The sequence below is a fragment of the Chiloscyllium plagiosum genome, unplaced genomic scaffold (assembly GCF_037043375.1).
Source record: "Chiloscyllium plagiosum isolate Xiang-an unplaced genomic scaffold, Cpla_swu_hap1 HiC_scaffold_9, whole genome shotgun sequence".
In the NCBI taxonomy this organism is placed as follows: Eukaryota; Metazoa; Chordata; class Chondrichthyes; order Orectolobiformes; family Hemiscylliidae; genus Chiloscyllium; species Chiloscyllium plagiosum.
The window spans coordinates 81,955,712-81,974,804 of NW_028270147.1; the positions used below are offsets into that span (position 1 = coordinate 81,955,712).

Below are 19,093 nucleotides of genomic sequence, written 5' to 3' on the forward strand. Positions count from 1 at the left end.
AGACTAAGATCTGGCTTTTGAATCTGACCAGATAGCAAATTTAGAGCTAATGGAGCACTAATGCTGTTTCTTGGGTGAAAATGTTGTGAAAGTATAGCTTCCAACATGCTATTTTATGAAGGAGTAATCTGTGTGGACTCATACTGCACCTCTGATTTGATTAGGCTGTGTTGATGCTATTCCTCCATAGATCTTGCAGTGCCCGCTTTAGCTAGAGCAAGAATTGTACTTTTGCCACTCTTTCATACAGGGTTGTAGTGTGATGTGACCTGAATAGTTTAGCCAATAATCATGTTCCACATGCTTATAACTATTGCATTCCCTCAAGGATTAATTTTATCTTTATCTTCAGCATATCTGAAATTGTAAAATAGAACAAAAAGTACTTTTCAAATTCTACTTTTTAATTATAAAACTGTTTTAAAAGTTTTAATAGTGGCAAGAGGGAGGGAATTTCTGGCAGAGGACCTGGTTAACTGTGTATCATTAGGTTGGTTTATATAGTGATATGCAAGTATTAATTCCTGTTTATCTTTAAAACTATTTTAATTCTTCTCTCCAGTTGCCATAAACTTGATAGTGCAACATATCCAAGATCTTCTCAATGGTGGGCTGAGCAAACGTCAGAATGGTTATTTGAATGGCTACACTCTATCATGCAAGAGAGACACATCGGACTCCAACAGCAGACCACACTGACTGAAGGCCAAGCAGTAGAAATCCTCTACTGAAATTTAGCATTGACTTTAAATATTTACTGTTTATGGGAAGGGCAAATTAGTTAAGGCCTTATAATAATTGATCAAAACAAAATTACATTTTTCTTCTTGTGACAATACAACATTTTTCAGCATTTATTTTTGCCAATGCATTACTTTAAAAGAAGTGTATTCCTTATTAAATGTTTGTGCTTAAGCATATCTGGTAAAGAAATACAGTCCAATAATGGAATGCATTTGCATTTTCTTTGGAAATGTAAAAATGAAGGCAAATCTTGCCCTGTTCTGAACATCATTTTGAAAAATAACTGACACGGGAAAGAAATTGAGGAACAGTGTTCACTGTTGCGCCGAAGATACAGAAATCTAGGTATTAATGTCTGTGCAGCAATATTTAAGAGGCATGCCATTACTGAATTTCACTGCACTGAAGGGATTTTAACTTGCTACCCCATGATGTTCCATCGGATTGATTTTACAAAAATTGCAAGCACTCTTAGGTTTGAGTGAGGGACTGATAATTCAACAGTTTTCTCAATGGATGTAAAGGTCATTCCTGGGAAATCTTGTCTGAATGCAAGATGCATTTGAGGTAGCTGTGTGATTGATGAAAGGGCGATTTAAATTCTTTAGTGGGTTTGGATTGTACTGAGTTATTACATTACAATACTTGTGAACAATTTGTATTCCTTTTGTTGGGCTGGTTTGACTCCAAGAAATTGTTCTGTGAAACCTGCAATTTCAGTTTACCAGTACTTTTTAATCATTCTATCATTTATTTTGAATAGGAAGCCAAGCTAATAAAGAAAAGTTGGATTGACTTGTATTTCCAGAATCCTTTCAGAAAAGAAGAAAGGATAATGATGCAGACCAAACAAGCCATGTTATTTTAAGTTATACAGAAAAACCTTGCCATTCCTTTTTCTCCCAATTCCCTTTCTGCCATTGACAACATCCATAAAGAAACAATTCCAGGATCTTGTGCCTCCACTAATTTTCCAGAAATCCATTTTATAAACTTGCTTGCTCTTTCCTGATAACGATATTATATTTGCCTTTTTAATAGTTTAAACCTTCTCTCTCTCTCTCTTTCTCTGTCTCACTTTCTCTCTGTCTCCACCTCTTTGTCCTAAAATTGAATCATACAAGTTGACCCTTTCTCTTCCTATACCATCTTGTTGCCTATATATGATCACCGCCTTCCCCTGCAGTTTTGGTGTAAGTTATTTCATTTGAATTGGAAGAAGAGTGAGCTCTTTGTTTTTAAACTGGAACCAAACAAGGAGATAACAAATTCTGCCTCTGTTTTCCTCCACCTACTATCTCTCACCCTCCTCATTCAGTTTCCATTAGGCTCGCATTACCACCTTCAGTTCCTGTTACGTATCACAGCCTTTTACAAATTCTCACAGCATTTCTGCATATTTCCAGTATTTTGAGTTCAAGTTTTAGGTTTAATTATTTGTGCAGTTTTCTGTTTACTTTGAGACCAGGGGCCACCTCCTGTGCTCAATAAACTGAATCTGGAGCAGATTCAATCTCCATTAAAAGCTGTTTTATGAATGCATTTTAATGTGAGAAGTTCCACGACGCAAAACATTAACCTTTTTTGTTTTGTGTTTCAGTTTCATTGATAAGAAATGTCTATTGGACCTCGATAATGTCAACCTGCTGTAGTTTTTTTGGGGGGAGGCACTGAGTGCAGAGATTCAGGTGTTAACATTAAATACCAGTAGTGCCAAGCCATAAAGAGTATTTTCAGGTTAAGTTGAAGGACAAATGGCAGCTGCATTCCTTTTGTAGACGCAAATAATGTTGGCTAAAGTAAGACCGACATGTGGAAAGTGGGAAGGAGTATATATAATATTATCGTCTAGCTTCAGGAGATCTATAATGTGTTGATATCATTCATGAATCATGTCATTCCTGTTGCTGTAACCCACTGCTTCAGGGAACCAATATAAACATAATAATTAATACTAAGCTTGTGACCAATTAGTCTTTTTAGCCAATTTTCTTTTTAATGGCTATACATGTAGTTTTGTTTTTAATTGGAAAGGCAGAAAGATTAAATGCTTACTAACTCTGAAATTTGAAGCTTTGTGTGGATTGCCTGGTCCTGACTCTAAAGAGCTTGAAATGAAAACAAAAAATGCTGTAATACTCTAAGCTTCAACCTGAAATGATAAATCTGTTTGTCTCTACAGATGCTGCATGACCTGCTGAGTATTTTTAGTATTTTCGGTATTTATTTCCAATATCTACAGTATTTTGCTTTTGTTTAAAATACTTGAATTTGTATCTGCTGTCTGAAAGGCAAATGCCTATCAGCTTATGTTTTTGCCAACTTCTGAATTGTTACATATCTCCGGGGTTATGCTGGCTATCACAGAAATGGGGAATTAAACTTGAAGGAGAAAGATAATTCATTGTTCTACTGTTCTTTGTGACCAAAATGGTCCTTCCTTGTTTTGTAATGGTGCAGGTAACCTTTTTTTGTTGATGAACGACTTGATTTGAATTTATTTTATTAAGTATATTTTGTTTTCTCAACTTCCTACCCCACCCCACCTCCAGTGTTTTGTAAAGTATTGTCTGTCAGTCCAATCTCCTAGAAAGTCAGGGAATGAAGAGACTCTTGATGTGCTGTACCTGAATAAAACAAGAATTTTCTATGGAGAATTGTGATGCTTTATAATTTGTTTAACCATAACCAAAACTAACTACTAATTTCCTTTAATGGATTTTCTGCATTGTCACTAAGAAGCTTGCTTTTGAAAAGGTTCAGTTGTCTTCTGAAGAAGAAATTGTAAAAAAATAGTTATTGCCTGGAAGTACAGCAAGCATTCAGAGAAGCAAATTCTAATAGCACACTTTCACTTTCACTACTTCTGTTTTCGTTTTAGTGTAGACACTGCACACACTCAATCTGTTTCCTTAAAACAAAAAAATGCAGCTGTGCTAGTTGCTGACTGACTGGACCTCCTCCCACTTACAGCAAGGTTTCAGGAGAGAGAAATGGTCACTAGGAGCTAGAGGATTTTTGAACCAGTTAGATTGAAGATGACCAATGGGTTTTCAATGTAAAATATTACAAGTAAGGAATATAGACCATCCTATTCTTGTGTCGCATGTTGCTTGTTTCAGAAACAAAGTGAATGCCAAATGAGGATTAGTTGCAAATCAAAGCTCTGCAAATTTTCTCCATTCCTGTCGTTTAGAAAATAAATCTGAATGACTTCACGTTTCTAGTGTGTACCCTATTGCTGTTTTTCTAACTCGCATGCTCTCTCCACACATAATGCTCCCTGCATTATGATCTCCATAATCCTAATTTTATTTTGTCTTAACATGGTTGTGTGTTCTTAACCACTCCTGGTATATTCGCACTGCTGGCTGTGTCAGCATCCCTCATTGCCCATGAGAAGGTGTGGTTAGTTCCCTTCTTCTCGGGAAGTATGTAGAATTATTGAATGCAGGGCATGAAAATATACAGCTGCCAAACCCAGATAGACAGAATCAAATCCAGGCATTTATTTTCATCCTTGTGCAGGGAAAAGGCACAATTCTGGGAAATTTGACTTTTCAGACTTAAAACACATTCAAAATGAGATGAGTTCAAAGGTAAATGAGCTGGAATTAGGCCTTTGTTCAATTACCTGTAACAGTTGCATCATCAATCCATGAATAGGAAAAATCCATAACCTGCAGCATTACAGTTAGAAAGCGGTATCATCAGTCAACCTAATTTCAGTATAAGCTGGAATGGAAAAACTCCAGGTGATGATAATGTCTTAAAGAACTTTTTGGAAACGACAGCTTGTGTCTGATCATTTCATAAGTCAATACTAAGACTGATTATTTTCAGGAATCAGTTCCAGGACATTTGTTAATTTATATCAACATAGTCACACTGCGGGTAAGAATGCCTTTTACTACTGCATGTTCTTGCTGTTTTATTCTGCCCTGAAGGTCTTGCACTTGCAAAGAGGTTATCAGAATTCTCTTACTCCCACAACAGTCCATTGGGCAAGTGGGAAGATTTCAAGTAAGTCAGGAAAAAGTCACCTCTGTTTCTGTTAATTCGTAATGAAAATTCTACAAGTCTGGGCTAGATCTAACTAATTAAGTCATTGAACTTTAAATAAGCTCTCTAATGCATAAGTGATTTTGAGAATAGAACTGTTTCAGAGCTGAAGAAATTATTGTGGATATCTTGTTTAGAGAAATCAGTTTTTCATGTGTCACCTCCAAGTATGCGAAACAATGACAGGTGCCATAGAACAACTTGCTCCCCAGTGCAAATAAGTTATTAGTGCAATCCTTCTCCAGGTTTCATAAGCTTCATCAGTTTGGCCGTCTAAATGGTAGTACAAATTTATAGCTCAAAGAAATTTGGAATGAACTTTGAAGGAACTTGTTAAGCATCCATTCTCAAATGGCTGGTTGCTTCTGCCAATCTATATGATAGTTATTTTCTTATACAGCTTCAATGACTGCATTGTAAAGTGCAAGATAGGAATTGAAGTAGGCTCTTTAGTGTTTTGAGCATATAATGGCATTCTGCTGGTATATTTTATCTCAAATCCAGCCACTCACCTGGGTTCCACAATTCCATATCCTTTCCTCCCAGAAATGTATTCGTAATTTTTGAAGTTTTCATTTGGCCCATATAGTAGGTTTTTCCAGCCAGTGAGATTTTCCATATTGGCACCATTGGTATTGGCAGGGGACAGATGAGACTACAGCATCTCCAAACCCATTGGCTGGAGATGGTATTGGCAGCCCTGTGGTCCCATTGGTAGCAGTGGCTTGGATTTGGAGCTACAATCTATCATCCAGTTCAAATTCCAGAGTCCAGGAATGGGTAAGTGCAGGAGTCTCATGGTAGGGAGTTGAGCTGAGGTCTGAGGTGGGGCTGGAACGTTGTGATGAAGGGATAGGCAGAATTAGAACATCCATGGGGATTGGGACAGATTGCCCTTGAGGGAGAATAAAATTACTTGTCAAATCATATTATTGATATGTTACTATTCCTTAACCTTGCTGCTCTGTCTGTTCATGATTAGTATATCTTGAATCCAAACTCTGGGATGTAGTTATGAAACCAAGCCAAGAAAATGATGAATGTACACTGAAGGAGTTTCAACAATGACGTGATTGGATTTCAGCTAGACTACTCATCAGAGGAATAAAATCCAAAATGGAGAAGTAGGTTAATTTTTTTTAAAATCCATGTTGACTATACATTGGAAAGTTACTTCAGAACTTAACCTTGTCTAATTTAGAAGCCTTTTCAGTTTTTCATATTCTGTTATGTGATTCTTTTTGTCAAACCTTTGCTGTTAGTGATTATCAGTCACATTTCGATGCCTTAGACTTTGGCTATATATCTTTACACACACAACTAACTGGACATACGACTAGACATTTTAAGATTATAAATTCATTAGGTGTCTTTGAGCAGCAACTGTGTTTTCCAGAACACTTATAATATTTTTGAAAAGGTGTGTTTGGATCACTCCTTGTGGGTTCCTCTATTGTATGTAAGCAATCTGCACTCAGCAAAGAAGTAGGATTAGGCCTAGGCCATTCAGCCCCTCAAGCCTGTTTGAGATCATGGCTGATCTCTGGCCTAACTCTGTATACCTGCTTTTGGCACATGTCCCTTAACACATTTGCTTAACAAAAAGAAACCTATCTATTTTAGATTTAAATATAACAATTGATACAGGATGCACTGCCATTTGTGGAAGAGAGTTCCAAACCTCTGCTACCCTTTGTGTGTAGAAGTGCTTCCTAATAGGTCTACTGAATGTTCTGGTCCTAATTCTCAGACTGTGCCCACTAGAGACATAGACATGTACAGCATGGAAACAGACCCTTCGGTCCAACTCGTCCACGCTGACCAGATATCCCAACCTAATTTAATCCCTTTTGCCAGCAATTGGCCCATATCCCTTTAAACCCTTCCCATTCATATACCCATCAGATGCCTTTTAATTGCTGTAATTATACCAGCCTCCACAACTTCCTCTGGCAGCTCACTCCATATACACACCACCCTCTGTGTGAAACAGTTGCCCCATCGATCCCTTTTAAATCTTTCCCCACTCACCCTAAACCTAAGCCTTCTAGTTCTGGACTCCCCCACCCCAGGGAAAAGTCCTAGTTTATTTACCCTAGCCATGGCCCTCATGATTTTTACCTTGTCCATGGCTTTCATGATTTTATACACCTATAAGGTCACCCCTCAGCCTCCAACACTCCAGGGAAAACAGCCCCAGCCTATTCAGCCTCTCCGTATAGCTCAGATCCTCCAACCCTGGCAACATTCTTGTAAATCTTTTCTGAACTCTTTCAAGTTTCACAGCATCCTTCTGATAGGATGGAGACCAGAATTGCACACAATATTGCAACTCAACAGCTGCAACTTGATCTCCCAACTCCTATATTCAATGCTCTGACCAATAAAGAAAAACATACCAAACATCTTCACCATCGTATTTACCTGCGATTCCACTTTCAAGGAACTATGAACCTGCACTCCAAGGTCTCTTTGGGTAACACTCCCCAGGACAAATTTTGTGCGAAGATTTGTAGCTCGGGTGCTCGTTGTTGTGGTTCTGTTCGCCAAGCTGGGAATTTGTGTTGCAGACGTTTCGTCTCCTGTCTAGGTGACATCCTCAGTGCTTGGGAGCCTCCTGTGAAGCGCTTCTGTGATCTTTCCTCCGGCATTTGTAGTGGTTTGAATCTGCCGCTTCCGGTTGTCAGTTCCAGCTGTCCGTTGCAGTGGCCGGTATATTGGGTCCAGGTCGATGTGCTTATTGATTGAATCTGTGGATGAGTGCCATGCCTCTAGGAATTCCCTGGCTGTTCTCTGTTTGGCTTGTCCTATAATAGTAGTGTTGTCCCAGTCGAATTTATGTTGCTTGTCATCTGCGTGTGTGGCTACTAAGGATAGCTGGTCGTGTTGTTTCATGGCTAGTTGGTGTTCATGAATGCGGATCGTTAGCTGTCTTCCTGTTTGTCCTATGTAGTATTTTGTGCAGTCCTTGCATGGGATTTTGTACACTACATTGGTTTTGCTCATGCTGGGTATCAGGTCCTTCGTTCTGGTGAGTTGTTGTCTGAGAGTGGCTGTTGGTTTGTGTGCTGTTATGAGTCCTAGTTGTCGCAGTAGTCTGGCTGTCAGTTCAGAAATGCTCTTGATGTATGGTAGTATAGCTAGTCCTTTGGGTTGTGGCATGTCCTCGTTCTGTTGTCCTTAGTAGCCACACACGCAGATGACAAGCAACATGAATTCGACTGGGACAACACTACTATTATAGGACAAGCCAAATAGAGAACAGCCAGGGAATTCCTAGAGGCATGGCACTCATCCACAGATTCAATCAATAAGCACATCGACCTGGACCCAATATACCGACCACTGCAACGGATAGCTGGAACTGACAACCGGGAAGCAGCAGATTCAAACCACTACAAATGGCAGAGGAAAGATCACAGAAGCGCTTCACAGGAGACTCCCAAGCACTGAGGATGTCACCTAGACAGGGGACGAAACATCTGCAACACAAATTCCCAGTTTGGCGAACAGAATCACAACAACTCCCCAGGACCTTACCATTAAATGTATAAGTCCTGCCCTGATTTGCCTTTCCCAAACACAGCACCTCACATTTATCTAAATTAAACTAGTTCTAAAATCTCCAACCAATGGAAGTAGTTTATCTTACTAATGTCTTGATCAGATCACCCTTTCACCATCTAAATTCTAGAGAAAATAGACATTTTATTTATCATTCATAACTTAACCCCTGAAGTCCAGGTATCATTCATAAATCTATGCTGGACTCCCTCCCAGGCTAATATAGCCTTGCTAAGAAGGCCAGAACTGCTCACAGTACTTGGCTCAGTGGTTAGCATTGCTGCCTCACAGTACCAGGGTCCCAGGTTCAATTCCAGCCTCAGGTGACTGTCTGTCTGTGTGGAGTTTGCACATTTTCCCTGTGTCTGCGTGGGTTTCCTCCCACAGTCCAAAGATGTGCAGGTCAGGTGAATTGGCCATGCTAAATTACCCATAGTGTTAGTCAGAGGGAACTGGGTCTGGTTGGGTTACTCTTCGGAGGGTCAGTGTGGACTGGTTAGGCCGAAGGGCCTGTTTCAACACTGTAGGGAACCTAATCTAGTAAGTGGGGCCTGTCTCAGGTTCAGTTTCAATTCCAGGCTTGCTTAATGTGGTGAAACCACAAGATCAGTTTCAGTATTGGTTGTCAAGGGACTGCACTGCAAAATCCATGCTTCCTCTCTCTTGGTCACTAAACCGTGACGCTCCCCTCTCAATCCTGTATGTAGACACATCAGGTAAGGCTTGTAAATTATAGCAAAGACGGCCCTTCGCTGTCCAATAGCCTGTTAATGTTCAGCACCCGTATTTGGACAGGTAACGTTGGTTTTTGACTTCATCTCTACCAGGTCCTGTGGAAGCTCATCCTCGGTCATTTTCTATGTTTTGTAGAGGAATAAAATTTGTGGTAAAGAAAAGAAAACCTGTCAAATAAAGAGAAGAAATGAGGGATTGTTCTATTGAACAGATCATGTTGCAAGTCACATTTTCTTGTGTCTATGCCTGAACAGACACAATGGACTAGCATAGCACGAGTAATGTCATCAGACAAGATATTAAGAAAAGGGAAGGTTGATTAGGTTGCCTTTTGGGTGAATTAATCTTCTGACTGTAGGCTGCTGAAGGTGTAACTGATAATGGAAGGGTAGTGCAAGTGGCAATTGACCTACAACACTGATATCTGGCTGGATAAATAAATGGTTGCAGGGCTGGAGGTGGTTATAGAGATGAGGATGAGTGAAGCTTTGGAAGGATTTGAGTATAAAACACTGCCTCCTACTATTTGGAGAAAGATCTATACCTTAGTAGAAACTGCCCAGCATGCACATCAGTGGTAACATCACTCCATACTGTACTATGCACATGCAATTCATGAATGTAAAGGCATTGAGTCATCATCTACCAATGGCACAAGTAGTAGTAGGGTGAAGAACATGATGATGGGTGTGAGGTAGTGTTGGGCAAGATCTCAGCTTTTCATGAAAATGTGATGGGTATCCCAGCTTTTAGCACAAACTAAAATTGTGTTATCATCTTTAAATATTGTCTCCCAACTCCCTTCACCTGAATTGCTTTGCATTTATTAAGATCCTAGTCTAGACATACAATTGCAGTTCAAGTGAAGCCCCTGTGCTATTTGTGGGCTAGGCATGAGTCATTTTGGAAGAGCAGAACCATGTGCGCTTAACTCCTCCTCATTTCATGCTGCTAAGTTATTGTCGTGAGGCTGATCAGTGCTGAAAGCACATGGGTAGACAGGTGCTCAGCTGGACACATGTGCTACAACAGGACTAAAGACTGTCTTGGCTGCTTTCACGATCCCTAATTATTTTAATGCCTGCTGATTCGCTTATTGTGACACTCTATTACACTCTAGCTTTTCTCACAAATAATCCTTGCATGCAAAGTGTCCAGACTTTGTGATTGTGTGATCTCTTGTGGTGTGCCCCTTTCATCAAACTACAGTTTTATTTTGCCTTCAGCTTGCTGGAATTGTGAGCTTATAACAGCCCAGTGAAAATAACAGGATGTTTGGCACCTTAGTGAATAACCGATAGTCCATCCTTTCAACTGGTGAGGGTTAAAGACTAATTTTAAAAAAAATGCAGATCTTAAAATTACAGAACGAGACGGAAGGAAAGACTGGATTAAGAAAAGTAATGAAAATATTTAGAAATTTTTTTAAAGTCTCAGATCAAGAATTTACCATGTTTCAGAATGAAATTCAATAGTTGTTTTCTGGGATGGAAAGTTTGCTCAATGTTGCATTACCAACTCCCATGCTGTTAAAAGGACACTTAGTTTCTTACAGACCAGCTCTACCTCTGGCAAATTTTAACGTGAGTTTGATGGACATGTCCTAATTGATAACAGACATCTGTACAATTTAGTGTGAAACTAACAGCGGAGTAACACAAATAAAACAGCAGGTTTCAGTGATTCACAATGATCAGCTTGATCCTCCTGGCTGATTTCAGCATTAATAATAGCGTGCATTGTGAGCTGTCCATTATTCCTCTGGCAAGATTTAGAACATAGAACAATACAACACAGGAATGGGCCCTTTGGCCCATGATGTTGTGCCCAACATGACGCCAAATTAAACTAATTCCTTTTGCCTGCCCTGGGCCTATATCCCTCCATTCCTTGGGTCTATATCCCTCCATGGAGAAAGTGAGGGCTGCAGATGCTGGAGATCAGAGCTGAAAATGTGTTGCTGGAAAAGCGCAGCAGGTCAGGCAGCATCCAAGGAACAGCAGAATCGACGTTTCGGGGACGATTCCTGAAGAAGGGCTTGTGCTCGAAACGTCGATTCTCCTGTTCCTTGGATGCTGCCTGACCTGCTGCGCTTTTCCAGCAACACATTTTCAGCTCTATATCCCTCCATTCCTTGTGCTTATCTTAAAACCCCTTAAACGCCTCTATTATATCTGCCTCCACTACCATCCCGGCAGTGCATTCCAGACACCTACCATTCTCTGTGCAAAAAAAAATGCCCCTCACATTTCCTTTTGAACTTGCCCCTCTCACCTTAAATGCATGCGCCCTAGTTTCTGACATTTCAGCTCTGAGTTGACAGTCAGAATCTCTTTCCCAATCTATGCATCTCATAATTTACTAGACCTATATATCAAGTCTCTGTTTAGCCTCTGTCGCTCCAGAGAAAACAATCCTAGTTTTCCTAGCTTCCCTTTTTAGCTCATGCCCTCTAATCCAGGCAGATCCTGGTAAGCCAATTCTGTACCGTGTCCAAAGGCTCCACATCCTTCCTGTAACGTGACAACTGAATTGAATACAATACTTTAAGTGCAGCATAACCAAAATATTATAAAGCTGCAACATAACATGCTGATTGGTGTACTCAATGTCCTGGCCAATAAAGGCAAGCATACCAAAAGCTTTCTTTACAGCTATCGACTCATGCGACCATCAGGGAGCTATGGACTTGAATCCTAAGATGATAATCAGGGTCCTAGCATTTGGCCATGAGCTTCCTCTTTGTGATTGCAATGCCTGTTGCTCCATCTCTCTCTCTCATGCTCTTTCTCTTGGCGCTCTCCCTCTCTCTGAATTTTGTACAGAATAGCTAATGTTCATACTTCAAATAAAAGACTGAGTTCTCGCAGTCTCTACTGAATTAAGTGCAAACTATGGCTAAATCTTCATAAGTACTCTTTTTCTGCAATAGACTAGGTAACCTTAAGCTTGCAATTGCATGGCAGTAATGGTAGCGAACTAGTAACCTAATCCAATTATAAACAAGCCTCACTATCGTTCCTATGCTAATAGAATGTAGGCATATTGCAACCATTGAAGTTTCCTGAATCTTCACAAATTCCTGGCTTACACATTACAAATGGATACAAAATTAAACTGATTTCCTAACAACTAATTCACACATAGGAGCAGAAGTGGGCCATGCAAACGGATCATGATTTGTCATCTATCTACATTCATTCCATTTCCCCTGATTTCATTACTATCCTGAAATCTATCAACTTCTGTCTTAAATACAGTCAATGTTTAAACTTCCACAGACCCTTTGGTAAAGAATTCTAGAAAATTCACCACGGTCGAAGTAAAGAAACTCTTTATCTCGATCTTTAATAGCTTGCCATTATTCTAAGCCTGTGATCACTGATTCTAAACTCCCACCCTGGGGAGCATCCTAGCTATGTGTACCTTGTCGCCGTGCGAGGATTTTATAGTTTTCAATGAGATCATTGCACATTGCTCAAAACTGTAGAGAATATAAGGCTCAGTTATCTCAATCTCCCCTTCTAGGACAATCCCACCGTTCCATTAATCAGCTGAACCTTTGATGCACTCCTGCTACGTAAGTACAGGTGTACATCCTTTCTTAGATAAGGAAATCAAAACTGTACACAATACTTCAGGAGGGATCTCACCAAGGCCCTGTACAAGAAGACATCTTTAATCCTGTATTCAAATCCTTTTGTGATAAAGACTAACACATCATTTGCAATCCTGTTGCTTGCTGTATGTAGATTATAATCAGTATTTCCTAATCACCCTCTTCAGAGATGACACACATCTGGATCAGTTGGGACTTGAACCTGAGTTCCGTGGATCAGAAGTAGGAACATTACCACCATGCCATAAGAATCCTCTGTGCTAGATTATAATCACCTTCTCAGAGTCATGATCACACATCTCTGAAGTAGGTGAGACATGAATCTAGATCTCCTGGCTCAGAGGTTGGGACACTACGACTGCAACATAAGAACCCCCACACTAGGTTATACTGACTAGTGAACAGGGACATTTGTGTGTTTGTGGACATCAGCATGTCCCCCAACCTGCATAATTTAAGAAAAACTTGTTTTTTTCTACCAACGTTGATAACTTTACACTTACATTAATTTCCATCTCCCATGTTCTTGTCCATTTATCGAGCCCATCCAAATCCCCTCCAGAGTCTCCTTGCATCATTTTCACAACTCACATTCCCACCTTGCTTGGGGTCATCAGCAAATCTGGAAATATTATGATTGGTATTGGTCCCCATATCCAATTTCTTGATATGGATTGTGAACAGCTGTGGGTCCTTCCAGTGGTCCATTGGTCAGACCCTGACAATCTGCGAATGATCCATTTATTCCTACTCCTGTTTTAGGTCTGTTAGCCAATTCTACAGAGCCTTATAATAATCCCAATTCCACATGCTGTAATTATTGAACTCTTGAGTGGGACTTTATCAAAACCTTCTTAAAATCCATACACGCCAGATCCTTTGGTTCTCCCATATCTATGCTCCAAGTAACATGCTTAGTAAAACCCTATTTGTCAAAACATGATATCCCTTCCATAAATCCATGTTAATGCTTCCTAATCACATCATTATTTTTTGAGTGTCTGGTTATCACATCCTTGTGAATGACTCTCACCAAATTATTCACATTTTCTAACAGCAACCAATGATGGAATGCAACTGTGCCAACATTGATGAGGTTTACAAAATCATGAAGGGTATACACAAGGTGGATAGAGACAAGCTTTTTCCTAGGGTGAAGGATTCAATAACCAGAGATCATGCTTTCAAGGTGAGAGGTGGAAAGTTTAAGGGGGATGCATGCGGCAAGTACTTGCCGCAGAGGGTGGTGGACGTTTGGAACGCGTTGCCAGCATTTAAGATGCGTCTGGACAAATGCATGAGTAGGTGGGGAGCAGAGGGATACAAATGCTTAGGAATTGACAGACAGGTTTAGACAGTACATTTGGATCAGCTAATGGAAGGGCCGAAGGGCCTGTACCTGGGCTGTAAATTTTCTTTGTTGTTTGTTCTTTGTGAACAAGTAAGAAATAAAACATATCCGATCTATTTTCAGAATTCCGTTGTACCCAATCACTTCCATTATCCACCAGAAAGATTTACAGATCCTGTTAAAATCCTAAAAATATGCTTTCATTATTCACCACCTTTACTGTTGTCTCTCCAGTGTTTTCAGCTTTCCACTTTGTTCTATGCGAGATTCATTCATCATAATGTGGATTGTGTAAGATCATTTCAACAATCTTCATGATATAACAACGGGTGAAATGTATGATCAATTCATTGCTGGAATTGCACTCTGAGATAACGATTTAAGAAATAGAACTAATTTTGTGGAAAATGCAGGTTTTGATTTAATCAAAAAGCGCAAGTCTGCATTGTAAGATTTTTAAAAACCTTTTCAAACACTGACTTAAAGAAACCCTGACTCCAGCACCGAATCCTTTGTACAAACCAATTCTGGAGAACAATACAATACTAATACCTTCCAATAATGTGATGTTTACCACCAAGTAGGACAAGGAGAACAGGCATCCGGGAACACCATTATCAGCAAGTTCCCCTCCAAGTCATATATATTCTTAATTATTTTTCCATTTCTTTACTGTCCACTAGGTCAAAACCCTGAAACTCCCTCCCTGGGTAATCTAAGATGGAGGACGGGAAAAATTTCTGGCTGTAAGAGCTGCTCCTTTTTCTGAGGTATTTTAGGTGTTGGAGGTGATTTCCTCGAATTCCAGGAGCAGCAATTACTGTTTTATCTGCTGTTGCATTGTTTTGGAACTTTGGGAAAAAAATGTCAAACGACAGCAGTTTAAAAGGGAGAAGGGCAGACAAAGGAAGCACATGGTGAGGACAGTGCAGGAGAGAGAGAGAGAGAGAGAAAACCTGCACAGTTACTGCCTTTGCTGTTTGAATTCATGTATCGCTGGACATCGGAGTGCATCTGGGAAAATTAACAAACAGTGAAATTCACAACTAATCTTGGAGGAACTGTTGGGCGAAGTTCACAGCACAGAATCAGATAAGTTAATTGTTGTTTTAAGTCTGTCCAAGAGAAAGGCTGCAGTAGTGAGTATAGTGGATTCTTTCTTGATTATATGTTTTTGGAGATAAGTCTCTTGATTAAACTTAAAATATAAGCCATAGCTATTAATTTAACCTGGGACAGTGTTTGTAGAGGAATAAGACGGTGTTATTTTCTGGGTCTGTAGATTGTGAAGGAGCAAAAATGGCCTTTGCAGTGATATGTACTTCTTGTCAGATGTGGGAGTTTAAAGAGAGTTTAAGGGTTACTGCGGATTATATCTGCCATAAATGCTGTTGGATGCAAATCTTATCAGATCGAGTGGATTAGTTGGAGAGACAAATAGAAGCGATGAGGAGTTTGCAACAGCAACAGTATGTGATGGATGACAGTTATAGTAAGGGGGGAAAGTCTCAGATACAGTCACATAGGTGGGTTAACTCCAGGAAGGGTAAGAGAGGTAGGCAGCCAGTGCAGGTGTCTTTTGTGGATATACCCATTTAAAACAGGTATGCTGTTTTGGAAAATGTAGGGGGTGATGGATTCTCAGGGGAACGTAGCACAAACAGCTAGGTTTCTGGTATTGAGACTTGCTCTAATGCAACAAGGGGTACATCGGCTTCCAAGAGATCAATTGTGTTAGGGGATTCTGTAGTCCGAGGTACAGACAGACGTTTCTGTGGCCAGCAGAGAAAAAGCAGAATGGTGTGTTTCCCTGGTGCCAGGATCAAGGATGTCTCAGAGAGGGTGCAGAATGTTCTCACTGGGGAGAGGGGCCAGCAGGAGGTCATTGTCCACATTGGAACAACAACATTGGAAGGGATAAGGTTGAGACTCTGAAGGAAGATTACAGAGAGTTAGGTAGAATTTTAAAAAGGAGGTCCTCAAGGGTAGTAATATCTGGATTACTCCCGGTGCTATGAGCTACTGAGGGCAGGAATAGGAGGATAGAGCAGATGAATGCATGGCTGAGGAGCTGGTGTATGGGAGAAGGATTCACATTTTTGGATCATTGGAATCTCTTTTGGGGTAGAAGTGACCTGTACAAGAAGGACGGTTTGCACCTAAATTGGAAGGGGACTAATATACTGGCAGGGAAATTTGCTAGAACTGCTTGGGAGGATTTAAACTAGTACGGTGGGGTGGGACCCAGGGAGATAGTGAGGAAAGAGATCGATCTGAGACGGGTACAGCTGAGAACAGAATTGAGTCAAACAGTCAGGGCAGGCAGGGACAAGGTAGGACTAATAAATTAAACTGCATTTATTTCAATGCAAGGGGCCTAACAGGGAAGGCAGATGAACTCAGGGCATGGTTAGGAACATGGGACTGGGATATCATAGCAATTACGGAAACATGGCTCAGGGATGGGCAGGAATGGCAGATGAATGTTCCAGGATACAAATGCTACAGGAAGGATAGAAAGGGAGGCAAGAGAGGAGGGGGAGTGGCATTTTTGATAAGGGATAGCATTACAGCTGTGCAAAGGGAGGATATTCCTGGAAATACATCGAGGGAAGTTATTTGGGTGGAACTGAGAAATAAGAAAGGGATGATCACCTTATTGGGATTGTATTATAGACCCCCCAATAGTCAGAGGGAAATTGAGAAACAAACTTGTAAGGAGATCTCAGCTATCTGTAAGAATAATAGGGTGGTTATGGTAGGGGATTTTAACTTTCCAAACATCAACTGGGACTGCCATAGTGTTAAGGGTTTAGATGGAGAGGAATTTGTTAAGTGTGTACAAGACAATTTTCTGATTCAGTATGTGGATGTACCTACCAGAGAAGGTGCAAAACTTGACCTAGTCTTGGGAAATAAGGCAGGGCAGGTGACTGAGGTGTCAGTGGGGGAGCACTTTGGGGTCAGTGACCATAATTCTATTCGTTTTAAAATAGTGGTGGAAAAGGATAGACCAGATCTAAAAGTTGAAGTTCTAAATTGGAGAAAGGCCAATTTTGACGGTATTAGGCAAGAACTTTCAAAAGCTGATTGGAGGCAGATGTTCGCAGGTAAAGGGACGGCTGGAAAATGGGACGCCTTCAGAAATGAGATAGCAAGAATCCAGAGAAAGTATATTCCTGTCAGGGTGAAGGCTGGTAACTATAGGGAATGCTGGATTACTAAAGAAATTGAGGGTTTGATTAAGAAAAAGAAGGAAACATATGTCAGGTACAGACAGGATAGATCGAGTGAATCCTTAGAAGAGTATAAAGAAAGTAGGAGTATACTTATGAGGGAAATCAGGAGGGCAAAACTGGGACATGAGATAGCTTTGGCAAATAGAATTAAGGAGAATCCAAAGGGTTTTTACAAATATATTAAGGACAAAAGGGTAACTAGGGAGAGAATAGGGCCCCTCAAAGATCAGCAAGGCGGCCTTTGAGTGGAGCCACAGAAAATGGGGGAGATACTAAATGAATATTTTGCATCAGTTTTTACTGTGGAAAAGGATATGGACGATATTGACTGTAGGGAAATAGATGGTGACATCTTGTAAAATATCCAGATTACAGAGGAGGAAGTGCTGGATGTCTTGAAATGCTTAAAGGTGGTTAAATCCCCAGGACCTGATCAGGTGTACCCGAGAACTCTGTGGGAAGCTAGGGAAATGATTGCTGGGCCTCTTGCTGAGATATTTGTATCATCGATAGTCACAGGTGAGATGCCGGAAGTCTGGAGGTTGGCAAACGTGGTGCCACTGTTTAAGAAGGGTGGTAAGGACAAGCTTGGGAACTATAGACCAGTGAGCCTGACCTTGGTGGTGGGCAAGTTGTTCGAGGGAATACTGAGGGACAGGATGTACATGTATTTGGAAAGGCAAGGACTGATTCGGGATAGTCAACATGGCTTTGTGCGTGGGAAATCATGTCTCACAAACTTGATTTAGTTTTTTGGAGAAGTAACAAAGAGGATTGATGAGGGCAGAGCAGTAGATGTAATCTATATGGACTTTAGTAAGGCGTTCGACAAGGTTCCCCATGGGAGACTGATTAGCAAGGTTAGATCTCATAGAATACAGGGAGAACTAGCCATTTGGATTCATAACTGGCTTAAAGGTAGAAGACAGAGGGTGGTGGTGGAGGGTTTAGATTAGATTAGATTAGATTAGATTAGTTACAGTGTGGAAACAGGCCCTTCGGCCCAACAAGTCCACACCGCCCCGCCGAAGCGCAACCCACCCATACCCCTACATTTACCCCTTACCTAACACTACGGGCAATTTGGCAAGGCCAATTCACCTGACCTGCACATCTTTGGACTGTGGGAGGAAACCGGAGCACCCGGAGGAAACCCACGCAGACACGGGGAGAATGTGCAAACTCCACACAGTCAGTCGCCTGAGTCGGGAATTGAACCCGGATCTCTGGCGCTGTGAGGCAGCAGTGCTAACCACTGTGCCACCGTGCCGCCCAGTTTTTCAGGCTGGAGGCCTGTGACCAATGGAGTGCCACAAGGATCGGTGCTGGGCCCTCTACTTTTTGTCATTTACATAACTGATTTGGATGCGAGCATAAGAGGTACAGTTAGTAAGTTTGCAGATGACACCAAAATTGGAGCATAGTGGACAGCGAAGAGGTTTACCTCAGATTACAACAGGATCTGGACCAGATGGGCCAATGGGCTGTGAAGTGGCAGATGAAGTTTAATTCAGATAAATGCGAGGTGTTGCATTTTGGGAAAGCAAATCTTAGCAGGACTTATACACTTAATGGTAAGGTCCGAGGGAGTGTTGCTGAACAAAGAGACCTTGGAGTGCAGGTTCATCGCTCCTTGAAAGTGGAGTCTCAGGTAGATAGGATAGTGAAGAAGGCGTTTGGTATGCTTTCCTTTATTGGTCAGAGTATTGAGTACAGGAGTTGGGAGGTCATGTTGCGGCTGTACAGGACATTGGTTAGGCCACTGTTGGAATATTGCGT

At 40.9% G+C, this 19,093-nt stretch overlaps 1 protein-coding gene across 1 annotated transcript in view; it reads left to right on the forward strand.

Annotated features, from left to right (window-relative positions):
• uck2a (uridine-cytidine kinase 2a) overlaps positions 1–3,420 on the forward strand; it is a 42,794-nt gene extending 39,374 nt beyond the window's left edge. The window contains exon 7 of the mRNA XM_043699854.2: positions 563–3,420. Coding sequence (XP_043555789.1) covers positions 563–699 — 137 coding nt within the window. The 3' untranslated portion in view covers positions 700–3,420. The remainder of the gene's footprint in view (positions 1–562) is intronic.
• Positions 3,421–19,093: the final 15,673 nt, after the last annotated feature.